This window comes from Melitaea cinxia, chromosome Z (genome assembly GCF_905220565.1).
Source record: "Melitaea cinxia chromosome Z, ilMelCinx1.1, whole genome shotgun sequence".
In the NCBI taxonomy this organism is placed as follows: domain Eukaryota; kingdom Metazoa; phylum Arthropoda; class Insecta; order Lepidoptera; family Nymphalidae; genus Melitaea; species Melitaea cinxia.
In genome coordinates this window covers 4486255-4503382 of record NC_059424.1, presented here as the reverse complement: position 1 = coordinate 4503382, position 17128 = coordinate 4486255, and the positions used below count along the sequence as shown (strand labels likewise).

The following is a 17128-nucleotide window of genomic DNA, read 5'->3' as shown; positions in this document are numbered from 1 at the left end:
GCTGAGTGTCAAATGTTCATCATGTAAAAAGAGGCCAGCGGCGCCGTAATCCACGTTAATGTTTATCGTTCTATAGGTTTAGAACTATCCGTCCAAACGGGCAAGGCTATATCTTACTTCGATTTATTGGTTTTTAATGTGAAGCAACTTTTATTCATAAAGATTAATACGCTATCATCCATTAATATCTTTCAGAATTATAATAATACTAGTTGTGCACTATGGATTCACCTGCGTCAAATGGAGGAAAAAAGGTACTAAACCATTACTGTGAAATTTGACTCGGGCGACTTACAAGGGCGCGCGGCGCGACGCGCCGGAGGCGTTTGCTCCTGTTAAAATAGCCTATGTCACTCAATATTAATGTAGCTTTATTATTGTAGTTGCTAAAGCGTTTTTAGAAAAAGACTCCGCAATTGGTATATATTATTACAAAGAAACAAATAATCAAATCTTTCCACTCTATAATATTAGCGTAGATAGAGTTTATTATCTTTATTTGTTGGTTGTTCATAAAATTAATAATTGTGAAAACTTTCATCATTATCATCATCATTACTTCAGCCTATCGCAGTCCACTGCTGGATAAAGCCCTCCACAAGTTCGCGCCTCCACAAATTGCGTGAACTCATGGGTGTTGCCCATAGTAACCACGCTGGGCAGATGGGTTGGTAACCACAGGACTGGCTTTGTCGCACCGAAGATACTGCTGCCCGTCTTGGGCCTGTGTATTTCAAAGACAGCAGTTGAATGGTTATCCCGCCATTGGTCATCTTTATAAGTCCCAAGGTGGTAGTGGAACTGTGTTATCCCTTAGTCGCCTCTTACGACACCCACGGGAAGAGAAGGAGTGACTATATTCTTTACAGCCTTACTGCTACTTTCTTACTTTAAAAAACTTTGTTGGTCATTAAATAATTTCTTGTGCATTGTGATAAAATACTGTTTTACAACTATAACGATATATACACGAGCTTGGAAGACCAAATATGAAAAATAAAGGAGAAATTTCGAATCATAAATTACTAGCAATTGCATTTTATTTTATTTTTATTTAATTTTATTTTCTAAATACAGATAGATAACAAAAAAATCTCATTTTATAAATAAAATATACCAAAAGCAACGTTAATATAAGTAAAGTATACATTAATTGGTTTCATTTTTTAACCTGTAAGAAAAAAAATCGACACCTGCTGGCCTCGAGACCTAAACTTATGTTTAATCAAAAAGAATGGTAACTCTTTCTCTACAGTATAAAAGAAGTTCGGAAAGACATTTCCAAATTCAGAGTTACTTGAAGTAAAATGAAAGATTACTAAAAAAAGGAAAAACTTTCCTTTGTACATTATGATATATGTCTATATATTATGTATATTGAGAATAAGTATTAAATAATTCAGTTTTCATGTTTTCAAGACAAATGACCCAGCTTATGATAATTTTTACACGCACTTCAGAATAAGCCCTTGATGTTCATCCCCACCGCAACACCTTGTCTCAAGCTATTGCACGTAACTAGGCGGGACTTAATTTAAATAAACAATAATAGCTTTAAAATCTGCAATGTAAAATATATGAATTTAAACATCTTCCGGTAACATTTTTATGACAATAGTAATCTCCAAAATTATAATTTTAGTTAACTAAGCTCTGGGTGTGTCAGTCCTTCGAAAATCATAATAAAACGGGGAGCGTACAGTGATTGGTTAATCGCTTTTTACCACCCCTAGTGGATGGTATAAATAGTGCCTGGTGTTGTCCATTCCTCACATTGTAGCAGAGTTAGACAGTCCTCTCTGAAAGCTGCCGCGACAGAGTAATCGTGCTTAGAACGCGGTGTGATTAAGCCGTCATCATTATTCATACAATTCTGATCGTCTGTGTTGCATACCTCTGTTACCGTATTTTTAAATTTCTCGTCAATTTGTATATCCGTTGCTGTCAATGTACAAATAATCGTCGGTTGCGGAGTAAACACAAATAAGTTTTTTTTGGGGTTTTCAGTTTTTATTTTTATTTTTAAATATGGAACTTAATAAAAGTGATGATGAAATAGAAACAGACTTTTCCAGTGCTAAAGAACGAAGACGTAAGTAGCTTGATAAAATATATTTCACTACGTGTTCACAAATTAGAAGTTTTTTTTGGAACACATATTTATTTATTAACTTTTTTGCACACAAACACAAAAAGTAACAAAAATTTAATTATGTAAACAAAAATAATAAAGATGCAACAGGCGGCCATATCGTTAAAGCAGCGATTTCTTCCAGGCAACCGTTACATATACATATATATGTACACATCAGCATATTCTACATTTTTGAAATACATTTTAAGCTGTTTAATTTTTTTTTTTTTTATCAGTCATATCAGACCTATTCAGATCAAAATTGGATACAACTATTAATTCTACGGAAATAAAAGTGCTATAGTTAGATATAAACGAACGTGTTCGCACTTACTCTAATCATTTCCAACTTTTATGCATTTTCTAATCTTGTAAAACTGAATAAGATTATACAACTCTATTTTGAAAAATGTTAAACTGGAAATTAAATAATGTCGATACTTGTAATAAATACAAGTAAAAATCTACAAAACATTATCAAAAATGAATAATTCTTAAAAAAGTAAAAGTGAAAATTTTAAAAAGTTTCAGTTAAGTGCTGTAATTTTCGCACTTTTTGATCAAGTACCTTAAATTCAATGTCGATAATTTGTATTATAAAAGAAAACCTTCATATAATTCACAATTTAATGCCAAAATTTGAACATTTGTATATTACAATATGTATATGTCCTGACCATGTCGCCAATTTAGTCACATCATGAAATGACCGATTATTTCATGAAATGGACGCATTTCGTGTTTCACTGTCCTTTGGCCACATCGTAATGTGCTTTAACCAAATCAATGAAACAAAATCGTTTATCGTTTGGTCAACTAAACTCGTGACTACTTCATGAGTTGGTCAAGATTATTTATTTACATCGTAAAAACCTCAACAAATGCAAAAACAATATAATCTGATTTCTTCTGCTCAGAAACTAAAACCTTTACTACTTAAAATACACATCCCTATAAGTATTATACATACTATTACATAAAATATTACTTATAATAATAATTTCCATTTCTTATTGCCCCTCAGTTATTTAAGGAAATTATTTTCGAATGAATGTGAAAAACAACAAGTGTATTTGAATCGAAAATTGCTAAGGTAAACAATAACACAATGACTTTCACCTATTGATTTATTTAAGACCCTTAAAGTTGTACTTGCGTATATCATTATTTTCTATTACTGTCCAGGAAACATCGTTGATACATTTATTTTTTATTAAGATACATGAAATAATATAAATCATAATTATCACTAATAATAAGATATCACATAAACTCATTCGAGTATTACTGGATATCAGTGTTGTCGACATTATCAGTACACATTCGACTTAATGGTAAAGTACGTAACTCTACTGTGATAGCATTTATTAATTACATAATAATTAATTCTGACTATTTTATTATAGTATAGTATTTAGTTATACAAAAATCATTATTACAAAGAAAAAATACAAAATATGATAAAAATTGGTTCAGTAGTTTCGGAGTTACATACTAATAGCAGCGCCACCTACCGGGTCCGATTGAGATAACAACTACCCTATCTCCAAAGTTGGACCATTTACAGATACTTACAAAATTTGATATAAATTGGTTCAGTAGTTTCTGATCTATATATTGATAGCAGCGCCACCTACCGGGTCCGATTGAGATAAAAACTACTTTATCTCCCAAGTTGGACCAAATCATTGATTCTTACAAAATTTGATAAAAATTGGTTCAGTAGTTTCGGAGTTACATACTAATAGCAGCGCCACCTATCGGGTCCAATTGAGATAAGAACTACCATATTTTTCAAGTTGGACCAAATTACAGAAGCTTACAAAATTAAAAGAAAAAATTGGTTTTAACGTTTCGAAGTTACATACATTTAAAATTTTCATTGTTAATGCCCACCCCCGCAATTCTTATTGGGGATGAGTTATCATAAAATCAGCTTATTGATCATTTCTACATCACATATAGGAGATTCCTAATAAATTTGGTGTCGATAGAAGCTATAGTTTAAAAACGGTAATTTTTTCCATTGTTGACTCCCCGCAATCCCCTCTTGTGGGTGGAATTTCTTCAAATCCGTTCTTAGCTAACCTCTACTCGGCAAAAGGAATATTCCTACTAAATTTCAAGAATCTACGCCTTATAGTTCCAGATATATCATGATGAGTCAATGTATATATATATATATGTATATATATATATATATATATGAGGGTGCGTTTTTAAGTTCGCGAAATTAGAGGGTTGGAGGGGGGTGATTAGGCTCATTAGGATGGTCACGTGTTTAGTGACTCATAATTAGTATAAATACGAGATTTCATTGTTATTAGACTATTATTAGTCTTTGAGCTATCGCCAACCAAGCAACATAATCAGGAGTGAAAAGTGAAATATGGAAAAAATCGAATATCGTGCCGTTATAAAGTTCCTTACCAAGCAAGGAAAATTAGTTGCGACCATAATGGATGAGATGTCATCGGTTTACGGTGACTCTTGTCCAGAAAAAACCATGGTGTACAAGAGGCACAGTTTGTTTAAAAAAGGAAGGGAATCCCTTGAAGACGACCCGAGGCCGGGCAGGAGCATCGAGGTGACCACGCCAGAACTTATCCAAAAAGTCGAAATACTTGTACTCAACGATGCTCGACTAAAGAAGAAAAAACTCGCAGAAATGGTTGGCGTATCCGTTACAACCGTTTTTAAAATCCTGCACGATCATCTTAGCATGACTAAGGTCAGCGCAATATAGGTACCGAGAATGCTCACGCCGCCGCAAAAACAACAACGCGTAGAGTGTTCACGTGCATTTTTGGACCTCTGCAATGAAGATAAGAATGGTGTATTGAGTCGAATTGTTACTGGTGACGAAACTTGGATTCATCATTATGAACCTGAGTCGAAACAAGACTCTATGCAGTGGCATAAAAAGGGCACAGCACCCCCCAAGAAGTTAAAGGTGCCACAGTCAGCTGGGAAACTCATGGCAACGGTCTTTTGGGACTCAGAAGGAATATTATTAATCGATTATAAAGATAAAGGTGTTTCTATAACCGGAGAATACTACGCTTCAATATTAGAGCGATTAAAAGAAGCCATTAAACAGAAAAGACAGGGAAAATTGACGAAAGGTGTGCTGCTTTTGCACGACAATGCGCACGTCCCGCCGCGTGGCGTTGGCTGCCCTGCTTAAAGTGGGCTTCGATATTTTAAACCACCCACCCTACAGCCCAGACCTGGCCCCGAGTGATTATTACCTCTTTCCAAAAATGAAAAAGAGCTGCGGGGCAAAAAAATTACCACCGATGATGAAGTTAAGGAGGCAGTTTCAGCGTATTTTGAGGACAAACACAAAACATTTTTTATGAGGGTATAAATTAATTAATTGAAAGATCTGAAAAATGTGTACATCTTGCAGGTGAATATAGTGAAAAGGAAAAATAATTTGGTTTTTTTATTTCAACCCCTTACCCTTCATTCCGCGAACATAAAAACGCTCCCTCGTGTGTATATATATAAACGCGAAAGGTCACTCATCATGAAATCTCCAAAACTATAACACCTAAAAACTTGAAATTTGGCAGGTAGGCTCCTTACAAGACGTAGGCATCCGCTAAGATTTTATAAGAAACGACCCCTAAGGGGGTAAAACGGGGGTTGGAAATTTGTAGATGGTGAAAAGGTGTCCAAATAATGTATCTTTAGAAATCAACCCCTTTTTGGGGTTAAAACGGGGGATAGTAGGTTGGCTCACTGATCACGAAATCTCCGAAACTATAACAGTTACAAACTTGAAATTTGGCAGAAAGGCTCCTTATAGAACGTAGACATCAGGTAAGAACGAATTTTACGAAATTCGACCCTTAAGGGGGTAAAACGGGGGTTGGAAGTTTGTATGTAAGTCCCATGTTTTTGAAGTAAGAGACTTGAAACTTAAAATGTATGGTCTATGGATGGTGAGAAGATGTCCAAATAATGTATCTTTAGAAACCAACTCCCTTTTGGGGTTAAAACGGGGGATGGTAGGTTGACTCACTCATCACGAAATCTCCGAAACTATAACACCTACATACTTGAAATTTGGCTTTGTATAGGACGTAAAAGATAAAACGGGGGTCGGAAGTTTGTATGAAAGGCCTATGTTTTTAAAGTAAGAGACGAAATTTAAAATGTATGCTCTATAGATGGTGATAAGGAGTCTAAATAATGCATCGTAATCTATATATATATAAAAGAGAAAGGTCACTAATTCACTCATCACGAGAACTCAAAAACCGCTGGATGGTCCATCCATCCAGGATGGACAAAGATGAAATTTAGCAGGGAGGTAGATTATAGTTAGTAAACGTCCGCTAAGAACGGATTTTTTGTTATTTCACTGCTAAGGGCGTTTGACAGCAGTTGGATGGTTATCCCGCCACCGGTCGGCTTTTTAAGTTCCAAGGTGGTAGTGGAACTATGTTATCGCTTAGTCGCCTCTTACGACACCCACGGGAAGATAGGGGGCGGCTATATATTTTAGTGCCGTAACAACATAGTAATTTTGTCCAAATGAAAGTCCAGTAATAAAATAAAAAATAAAAAATAAATAAAACAACTACCGCAGGTTAGTTGGAAGAGACTTCTTCTAGAGTTATCTCTACTGGCTTTCTACATATAAATTATATAATGTGTATAACGCCTGACTGAGCGCAGTAGTCAGTGGTCGTCGTCCGGGCTACATCTGACGCCCGTTAGTTTTCATTCATTAGTTTTGATTCATTGCATATTGGAAAATTACTAAAATCGGAAGCATCGACATTTTTTTTATTGTCCGCTTAACTTAAACACGCCAATACGCCAACATACCAAAACTCCAACACGCCAAAACGCCAACACTCCAACATGCCAACACGTCAACACGCCAATACGCCAACACGCCAACACGCCAATACGCCAATGCGCCAACACGCCAATGTGCCAATACGCCAACACGCCAATGCGCCAATACGCCAACACGCCAACACGCCAATACGCCAATGCGTCAACACGCCAATGTGCCAATACGCCAACACGCCAACACGCCAACACGCCAATGCGCCAATACGCCAACACGCCAACACGACAATACGCCAACACGCCAATACGCCAATACGCCAACACGCCAATACGCCAACACGCCAATACGCCAACACGCCAACACGCCAACACACCAATACGCCAATGCGCCAACACGCCAACAGTCCAACACGCCAACATGCCAACACTCTAACACGCCAATACGCCAATGCGCCAACACGCCAACAGTCCAACACGCCAACACGCCAACACACCAATATGCCAATGCGCCAACACGCCAACAGTCCAACACGCCAACATGCCAACACGCCAATACGCCAAAACGCCAATACGCCAATCCGCCAACACGACAATACGCCAATACGCCAACACGCCAACACGCCAATACGCCAACACGCCAATACGCCAATCTGCCAACACGCCAATCCGCCAACACGCCAATACGCCAACACGCCAATACGCCAACACGCCAACACGCCAACACGCCAACACGCCAACACGCCAACACACCAACACGCCAATACGCCAACACGCCAACACGCCAATACGCCAACACGCCAATACGCTAATCCGCCAACACGCCAATGCGCCAACACGCCAATACGCCAATACGCCAAAACGCCAACACGCCAACACGCCAACACGCCAACACGCCAATACGCCAATACGCCAACATGCCAATACGCCAACACGCCAACATGTCAAAACGCCAACATGCCAATACGCCAATGCGCCAACACGCCAACACGTCAACACTCCAACACGCCAACACTCCAACATGCCAATACGCCAACACGCCAACACGCCAATACGCCAACACGTCAATACGCCAGTACGCCAACACGCCAATACGCCAACACGCCAATGCGCCAACACGCCAACACGCCAATGCGCCAACACGCCAACACGCCAATGCACCAACACGCCAACACGCCAATGTGCCAACACGCCAACACGCCAATGCGCCAACGTGCTAACGCGCCAATGCGCCAACACGACAGGACGCCAACAAAAATAACAAACCTGTTTAATAACGAACCGTTATTTATGATATCTGTCCCGGTCCGGAATAAGCCACTTCGCCATCTAAGGACATCGTGGCAAGTTTGCCGGGAAAACTTTTTGACTCACTGATTTAAACGCGGGCGAAGCCGCGGGCACAGCTAGTATATATATATATATCTATAGTACCATATTCAAATTTTAAATTTAAAAGGGAGAAATTACTTTTAAAATTCGTAATCGTACACATAGTGTATGTATGTATGCATTAGTATATATAACTCAATCATAGATTTGTATATTATATTTTTATACTACATATACCCGCGACATCGTCCGCGTGGAAATTAACAAAAAGTATCAAAAAGTAAATACTTTTTGATACTTTGTTCAGTTCACAAAGCTATAAAATAAATAAAATTTTAAAATAAAAGTAGCCTAAGTTACTCCTTACTACATCAGCTATCTGCCAGTGAAAGTCCCGACAAAATCGGTCCAGTCGTTTCAGAGATTAGCCGGAACAAACAGATAGACAGATAGACAAACAAAAATTGTAAAAAATATTATTTTGGTATAGTATGTGCCGTGTATACATCCATATGCATATAGTGAAAAGCGGTTATTTTAATATTAACAACAAACAGACACTCCAATTTTGTTTATTTTAATAGATTATCTTTATATATATATATTTCTTGTGTGCGTGTGTATGTCACTGAACTCCTCCTAGACGGTTGGACGGATTTTGATGAATTATTTTGTGTGAGTTCAAGGGGATTCGAGGATGGTTTAGATTCACAATTTGGTCCACTGGAAAATGTTTATTTAACTAATTTTTCATTTATAAGTAAGTTGTTCTTTTTGGAATGTTTTACATTGGATCCGGTAGACTGCGCCACGTAGCATCAAATATTAAATTTATTCTATTTTAATTTCAGTTTGTCCCAACAGTTTGTGCTGCGATCAAATTGAGAAAAATATTTGAAATTTTGTGTTATGGCAAAACAAAGTTTGCGGGGTCAGCTAGTAGATGTATAGATTATCTTTATCTTATATAAAAAAATTCTCGTGTCACATGTTAAGAATACTCCTCCGTCAGAGAATCGGCCAACATCTATTTGTCTTACCCCTAGTTAAAGGGGAGGTTTATGGATTAAGAGGGGTAAATAACAGATATACCAACACTACGTTTGCGAGGTCAACTAGTCTTTTTAAAAACATAAAAAGATGAAACAAAATTCTCACATGTGAGAACACTGACTGGTGAAGTTTACTCCTTAAAATCGATTACCATGATGTTTTAAGATTGAAATGTATCGAACATTTTGAGTCAAATTATTATTATTTAAAACAAAAATTCCCTAAAAGCAAAACAAATTGATTCTATCCAAATCTTATATCGTGGGTTAAATAGAATAGTGACATAAATCAAAAATAGCAAATTTTGCATTAGGATAAACGCATTTAAAGTTCTTACTTTTATTAAAATTAATTTTTCCTTGTAATTTTTATATTTACATGTAACTGTTGTATATCGTTTTAAAGGTATTTACATAAAGATTAAGATAACTTTGTTATTTTAATTTAATTATAAAAAATAGCAGAGCGACGTTGTTCTTTTTTTTATAAGACTGGGGGCAAACGAGCAGACGAAGCCATCTGATGTTAAACGGCTACCGTCGCCCATGGATATCTGCAACACAAGAGGAGCTGCAGGTGTGTTGCCGGCCTTTAAGAAAAAGATACCTATATACTCGACCCTTGAAAACCCCCAAATTATAGCGCCCGGGGAAAACCTCAAGAGGAAGGTCATTCCACAGCCTGCATGTACGTGGACAGAATGCGCGTGAAGCTCGCACATTGGTCGCAAACCATGCATCCAAATGGTGTGGATGGAACTTAGTCCTTCGACGAAGGGTACGATGGTAAAAACGTGACGGCGTCACCATATCAAATAGTTTGTCAGAAAACTCACCGTTGTACAGACGGTAAAAAACACACAGAGAGCCAACGTCTCTCCTTATGCTTAAAGGTTCTAAACCGTTCGTGAGTTTGGGATCGTCGACAATGCGAATTGCCCGGCGTTGGATGGAGTCAAATGGGTGGAGTTGGTATTGAGGGGCCCCTGCCAAAAGGTGCGAGCAACACTCCACATGGGGACGGACCTGAGCCTTATAGAGCAGTAGTCGATGCCCCGATGTGAAGTACTAACCCGCCTTGTTCAGAACCCCAAGCTTTTTTGTAGCCAGTTTAGCTTTGCTGTCCAAATGACTCCGGAATTGGACCTCGTTCGTAATGTCAACCCCAAGGATCCTAATACTTTTAGTAATATTTAGCGATGTGTCTTGAAAACAAGGCGCTACAGAAAAGGGGGCTTCTTAGCTGTGAACGCGCAAACTTGTGTCTTCGAGGGGTTAAATTGGACGAGGTCGCGTCTACCCCATTCGGAGACATGCTCCAAGGAAGTCTCATCGTTCGTCGTTAATCGTTTATAATTTTCAAATTATTTCACAATTTAAAATATACGTCAAAAATTAGACAGTTTTTCGTAGAAGACAAAGGCTAAAAACGGGCTAGGTATTATCAAAAGGAATCTGATCTTTATACCAACCCAAACACGCTTACGTCAACTATATTTCTCGCCAATGTACGTTGCATGACGACATAGTCATACTGCGTTCCTGTTAGTCGAAGGATGGGCCGTTGGAATATTCCAGTGAGTCGGAACCAGGTACCGCATAGTTCATGCTGCGTCGGAATTGTCTGCGGTGATGCGTAGTGGCTGACTGCCACGTCGACAGGGGGAGAAGTGAGTCTCTGCTTGTGACCGGCCGGAGTGCAGTGTGCGGTGCCAAAGTTGCTGAGAAGGTGTGTGATGACCAGGAATGCACGTTCGTCGCAAGCTATTGGTCAGGATACCCGTAGTAGTCGCGGATGCTGGCTGGCTGTGCTAAAAGCTTGAAGTGATGATGACGATGAAGGTTGCGCTGATGTTTATACTTGGGGCCACACCAATTTAGTAGCGAGAGGAACGTGGTGTGGAGAATCACGTCCGCCATCGAAAAGGGAGGATCCTCCGACCAGACGGGTGTTGTGTCTGGTGGGCTACTGCCCCGACGATTGTTGTCGGGTTTTTGTCAAAGAGCAACACGGAGGGGAGTAGCCATGTACAGGCGTTCCCCTCTATCAAGGTATAAAGCCAAATGGCCATATGCATACAATAAAACTATTTGCAGCCACACTGATCACTAGACTAAATCTAGTTGCGCGATTGAATCAACGTCCTTCAAAAAATGCCAAATTGTTCTGTTTTTTGCTGCAAAAAAAGATCTGCCACGTCAAATTTACTAAAACATGGCGTTACCTTTCATACTTAAGTATTTTTTAATCACATTATTACTTGTATACTTCCTTTTTTAAACTTAAAAATTACAAATATTATCGGTCGTGTTGACTCGATTTGTTTACCAACGCAGGCCGCTCGCCCTCATACAATATGCGGATCAGTCGAGCGACTGATCGGAGTCTATTTCCGAGAAGTCACTATCGCCGAGCGATAGTGTTGTTACCGGTTTGTTTGTAGATGGTTATCGATAAAAACGGCAAAGGCAAAAGAGGAGACTGACATTTTTGAGATGTTGATTTATTTAAAATATTATATTGCTAGCTTTTTTTTAATAAACATAGTTGGTGGCGCGGGTATACGAAATTCTAAGCGGCGATTTAGTGGACTGTATATTTTTTTGTTTGCTCGATCCCACAGGTAAATGGGACGTAGGGACTTTGGAATTATGGAGGAAGGGAAACTGACCTTTGCAAGCTTCTTCTTAAATGGCCGCCGCCGCTGTCCTTCGGGCACACGACGAGCGCCGTAACACTTTGTCCAGGGCTGATACAGTCTTCTTCCCTTCACTTACACAACTCCCAAAGCGGATAATTATAGATTTACGGTAGGCAATATTAATCAGACGGCACAAAACTACGTAGGTTTACGAAACAAATTAGCGGGCGCGGCGCGGTGCATTCGATGCGTTATTATTTTCTTGATTAATCAAAGTTAACGCGCTGGCGCGTCCATGCCCCCGGGGTTGAAGCGCTACCTTCAAAGAAACTACGACGCGGAGTTTACGAGATTTAGAAAAAAAAAAATACGAAATCTAATCTAAATTATTATGATTAATAAAACCAAATAAGAATAACCTAACCTAACCTACGCGGAATGACTACAACTAATTACTGTTTAGGTAGTGGACAAAGACGCACTACAGGACGCAAATACGTTCCTGTAGCGGCACGAACGCGAACAATACGCGTGACACCATTCGATCCAGGGAAGACTTCCTCAACTACCCCTAACGGCCAGTGAAGTGGCGGTGCATTATCGACTATAATTATTACCACATCCCCCTTAGCGATCGGATTGGTTGGAGTGTTCCATTTGTTTCGAGTCTGTAGCGTATGTAAGTAGTCAGCCTTCCATCGTTTCCAGAACGACTGAACAAGTTTATCGATCAATTCTTGGCGCGAAAGCAAATGTAACGGACCTTCTTCTATCTCCTGAGCCGGTAAGTATTTTAAAGGAGTGAGGGTGAGAAAGTGAGCCGGTGTCAACGCGAGAGATTCCGATGGATCGTTCGATAGTGTGCGGCACAATGGACGAGAGTTCATGACTGCCTCGATTTGAGCAAGCACAGTACTGAACTCCTCCAAGGTCAGAATTTGGTCGCCTATCACGCGATATAAATGAGCTTTGAGACTTTTAATGTTGGCCTCCCAATTGCCACCAAAATGACAAGCAGTTGGAACGTTCAGTGACCATTCGATGCGGTTTTCTGCAAGTATGTGACCAAATTCAGACCTGAAGTGTTTCGACATTAAAAAGTCGTGCAATTCAGATAGCGTGCGCTTGGCACATACGTAATTCGTCGCATTATCAGAGTGCACGCGAGCGACGAGACCTCGGCGCGCCTGAAAGCGTTTAAATGCTCCGAGGAAGCTAGCTGTGCTTAAATCGCTCGCAACTTCTATATGTACAGCGCGAGTGGTTAAGCACACGAATAGACAAACGTATGCCTTTGCTGGTCGAATTCCGCGGCCGCGAGATATAGTCACTTTAAAGGGGCCTGCGTAATCAGTGCCAGTGTGCAAAAAAGGCTTAACGGCCGGCGTAACTCGACACGAGCGGTGATCTGCCATTTCCGGAAAATTTGGTTTAGCGCGCAGTCTAAAGCAGGGTAGACATTTGTGTACCCGGCTTCGAATTAAATTGCGAGCGGATAAAATCCAATATCTCTGACGGAGTATGGACATCAACAAATCTGGACCGGCATGGCAATTGACTTTATGATGATAATCAACTAGAAGATCTAATATATGACCTTTTCGCGGTAGAATGATCGGATGTTTTGTATCGAAGCTTATATCGGCGTTTCTCAAACGACCTCCTACTCTTATGATTTTATCCTGAAGGAAAGGTTTGAGGCGTTGAAACGTTGGGCTGCAATATTTGCCTGATTGTAAATTGGCAATTTCGTCTGCGAAGTAAGAGTGCTGTATTTCACGCAAAATCAAATTTTCAGCGTAATCCAGATCCGACGCAGTCACTGTTTCACGACGCGGTAGCAGCTTAGCGAAACGACAAACGTAAACTACACAACGTAAAAACTTCGACCATGATGAGAAGCGATCTGCGAGCGAAATTATTAGATTTCCTTCGCTGCCTTCTGCAGCGAGAAGAACATGTTTCTTTTCTTCCGGAGGCTGTGACACCGTGGAAGGATTGAAAGCGGTAACAGGCCAAAGATTTGGATCCGTTTCAAGCCACTCAGGGCCAGAGAACCAAAGCGGGTGATCAATTTTTTGTGCGGGTGTAAGACCTCGCGACAAACAATCGGCGGGATTTTCAGTGCCTTGCACATGAAAAAAAGTTTGAACGGGAAACTCATTTTGAATTTTGGTGACCCTGTTGGCCACGAAAGTGTCCCAACGATGAGGTGAGGAATGCACCCAGCACAATGCCACTGTTGAATCCGAAAAAGCGAGAATGCGGTCGATATTAATGCGGTTGTTGCAGGCTTCAACTACCCTTGTAATTAAGCTGCTTAGTGTAAGGATCGCACAAAGCTCCAATCGCGCTAGTGATACGACTTTACGAGGCGAGACTTTTGATTTAGCAGTTATCAAAAATACTGAATTCCTGCGAAGGCCTCTGCCGTCTTTTACGTGGAAGTAAACTACTCCTCCATAGGCCTTTTCGCTCGCGTCCGCGAACCCCACGATTGTTACGATATCGCCAGTGACGATGCCTACATGCCGTGGAATTTTCAATTCACTTAGCAAGGGTAGTTCCTTCTTGAAACGGGACCACTGTTCAATAATATGTTCAGGAGGTACATCGTCCCAATCACATTCGCACAACCAAAGTTGTTTGATAAGAAGCTTTGCGTGTAAGACGACGGGAGCAACGAAACCCATGACGTCCCATATTTTAGCGACACATGACAAAATTGTACGTTTAGTACATGATTCAGCGGGAACACTAATCTTAAGACTGAAATAGTCTGTAGCGGGTGACCAACATAAGCCGAGTACCTTATGTGGTTCAGAATCGTCGAATTCTTTAACTGCGGAAAGTCGATGAGACAGCGGAATTGCGTCTAAAACCTTTTGTGAATTACTCATCCACTTCACAAGGTCAAACTGACCAGCTTTCAGGAGAGCAATCACTTCGGCAGCGGTGGAGATAGCATCGTGTTCACTATCGACGCTGTAGACGAAGTCGTCCATATACAACCCCGTATCTACGGTTTCTTTAGCGCGTGGGTATGAAGCACCTTCATCTAAAAGGAGTTGCTTCACTGTACGCAGAGCATGAAACGGACTTGACTTAAGTCCGAAACAAACGCGGTTAAATTCATAAACCTTTAAAGGTTCTTGCGGGGAAAAGCGATACAAAATGCGTTGAAACCTTCGATCGCATGGACGAATTCCAATGCAAAGGAACATTTGACGAATGTCAGCGGAAAGAGCGATACCATATAAGCGGAAATTAACGATAATATTGAATAAGTTGCCCTGCAGATTCTGACCATTATACAGAATGTCATTGAGGGAAACTTGTGTGGTTGTCTTGGAACTAGCGTCCAGAACCACGCGCAATTTAGAGGTCAACTTGTCTTCCCTTATGATCCCATGATGCGAAATCGTGTACGATGGCAAACTCTGCGTTGCCTCCGTGTCCGGGGATGCGCGGGAGATATATCCTTTGTCTAGATATTCCAGGATCACACTGTCGTAGGCCTCTTTAAGCTTAGGCGACGCTAACATTTTGCGCTCTAAGCAAAAGAAGCGTTTTTTAGCCTTATTAAGAGAATCGCCTAACGACAGTACGTCACCCTTAAAAGGGAGTGCGACCACGTACCGTCCGTCCGCTTCGCGAGTGGTCGTGTTGCTATAAATTTCTTCACACGCCGTGTCGTCTGGACTTAATGCTTTCGGTGCGTTCACCTCTTCCATCTGCCAAAATTTACGCACGGCGGTGTCTAGGGGATCTGTAGCACAACAGTAAGAAACCGTCGCGCAACTGTCAACACGAACAGGAGCAGAGCCGACGATAACGTAGCCTAACACCGTTTCCAGAGCTAGCGGCGAGGTAAGATCAGATTGACCTTGAACCTTACGTGACAACAAGAGATGCGGAAATATTGAGGCTCCAACCAGCAGATCAATGTCTCCTGGAATGAAGTAAGTGTCGTCTGCCAAAGGTAAATTATTGAAATTTATTAAATTCGCAATATCTACGGGGACTGTGGGCAAGCGTTCTGTGACCTTGTCTACAACGAGCGAGTCTATTTCGAAACAAACGCTGAGATCGAACCTAGAAAAGAACCTTATCGAAACTGAGCCTTGAATCGGTTTGGTTGTACCTCCAATCCCTTTAACTACCGAACAGCTTGGATTCTTACTTGCTTGTAACCCTAACCGTTCGCATAAACTACGACTGACGAAGTTACTCTGTGAAGCACTGTCCAATAATGCACGCACAGAATATTCTTTCCCTTTGGCATCGAAGACAATAACGCGTGCGGTGGCGAGCAGCACCGTAGTTGGTGAGCGAGAAATATTAGAACTCGACAATGAACAAATCGATACGTCATTGGAGCGTGCGGGTGAATCCGAAGATTGTGACTTACTGGTGTCGTTGCCAGCAGTGCTGGTAGTAGCAGGATGGTGCACGGTAGCACCGGGCGCCTTCTGCGAAGGAGTGGCACCAGAAGTTGCACCAGAAGACGCGGAATTTACAAATGCGGAATTTACATTGGCGGAATTCCTGTGGATCATACTGTGATGAGGAGATGCACACCAGCGACACCGCGACTTACTGAAACAAGAAGCTAGCCGGTGGTTCCCAAAACAATTTATACAAAGGTTGTTCGCCTTAACAAACTTGAAACGATCTTCAACAGACATCTTATGAAAAGCGGAACAATTATAAAGATGCTCGTGTTGTGAATTACAGAGCGAGCAGAAAGTCTGTACAGGCGTAGTCGCGGTAGTGGTATATGTATGCGTCGACTTGGGCGGTTTGTGTGGCTTAGAAGCCGTATCCGCTTTTCGTTCAGCACCTTTCGGAACATCCTGTTTCCCAGAAGTGCGTTGTAATACCTTAATATGTTCGCGGAGGAAAGCAACAAAATCGTCATACAAAGGTATGTCGCTATTATGTTTATTTAACTCGAAGAGGCGGACAGTTTCCGGATCTAACTTCTTTTGAGCGAGATATAAAAATAAGAAGTCAGCCAGATTATCTAAATTTAAATTTTTAAGCGCGGCAACCGACGATGCAAAAGTGTCCAAAAAATTTTCAAGGTTGGTCGGAGTCGCGTTTGACATCGCCTTAATATTATAAATTTGATCTAAGTACGAAGTTGCCAAAAAACG

At 40.6% G+C, this 17128-nt stretch overlaps 2 protein-coding genes across 2 annotated transcripts; both read left to right on the top strand.

Moving 5' to 3' along the window:
• The first annotated feature begins 4523 nt into the window (after window positions 1-4523).
• Window positions 4524-4880, top strand: LOC123668511 (protein GVQW3-like). Its single transcript, XM_045602246.1, has one exon. The coding sequence runs from the start codon at window positions 4524-4526 to the stop codon at window positions 4878-4880; it is 357 nt and encodes a 118-aa protein (XP_045458202.1).
• A 9-nt stretch (window positions 4881-4889) lies between these two features.
• On the top strand, window positions 4890-5321 carry LOC123668510. The gene has a single exon (XM_045602244.1). The coding sequence runs from the start codon at window positions 4890-4892 to the stop codon at window positions 5319-5321; it is 432 nt and encodes a 143-aa protein (XP_045458200.1).
• The last annotated feature ends 11807 nt before the right edge of the window (window positions 5322-17128 follow it).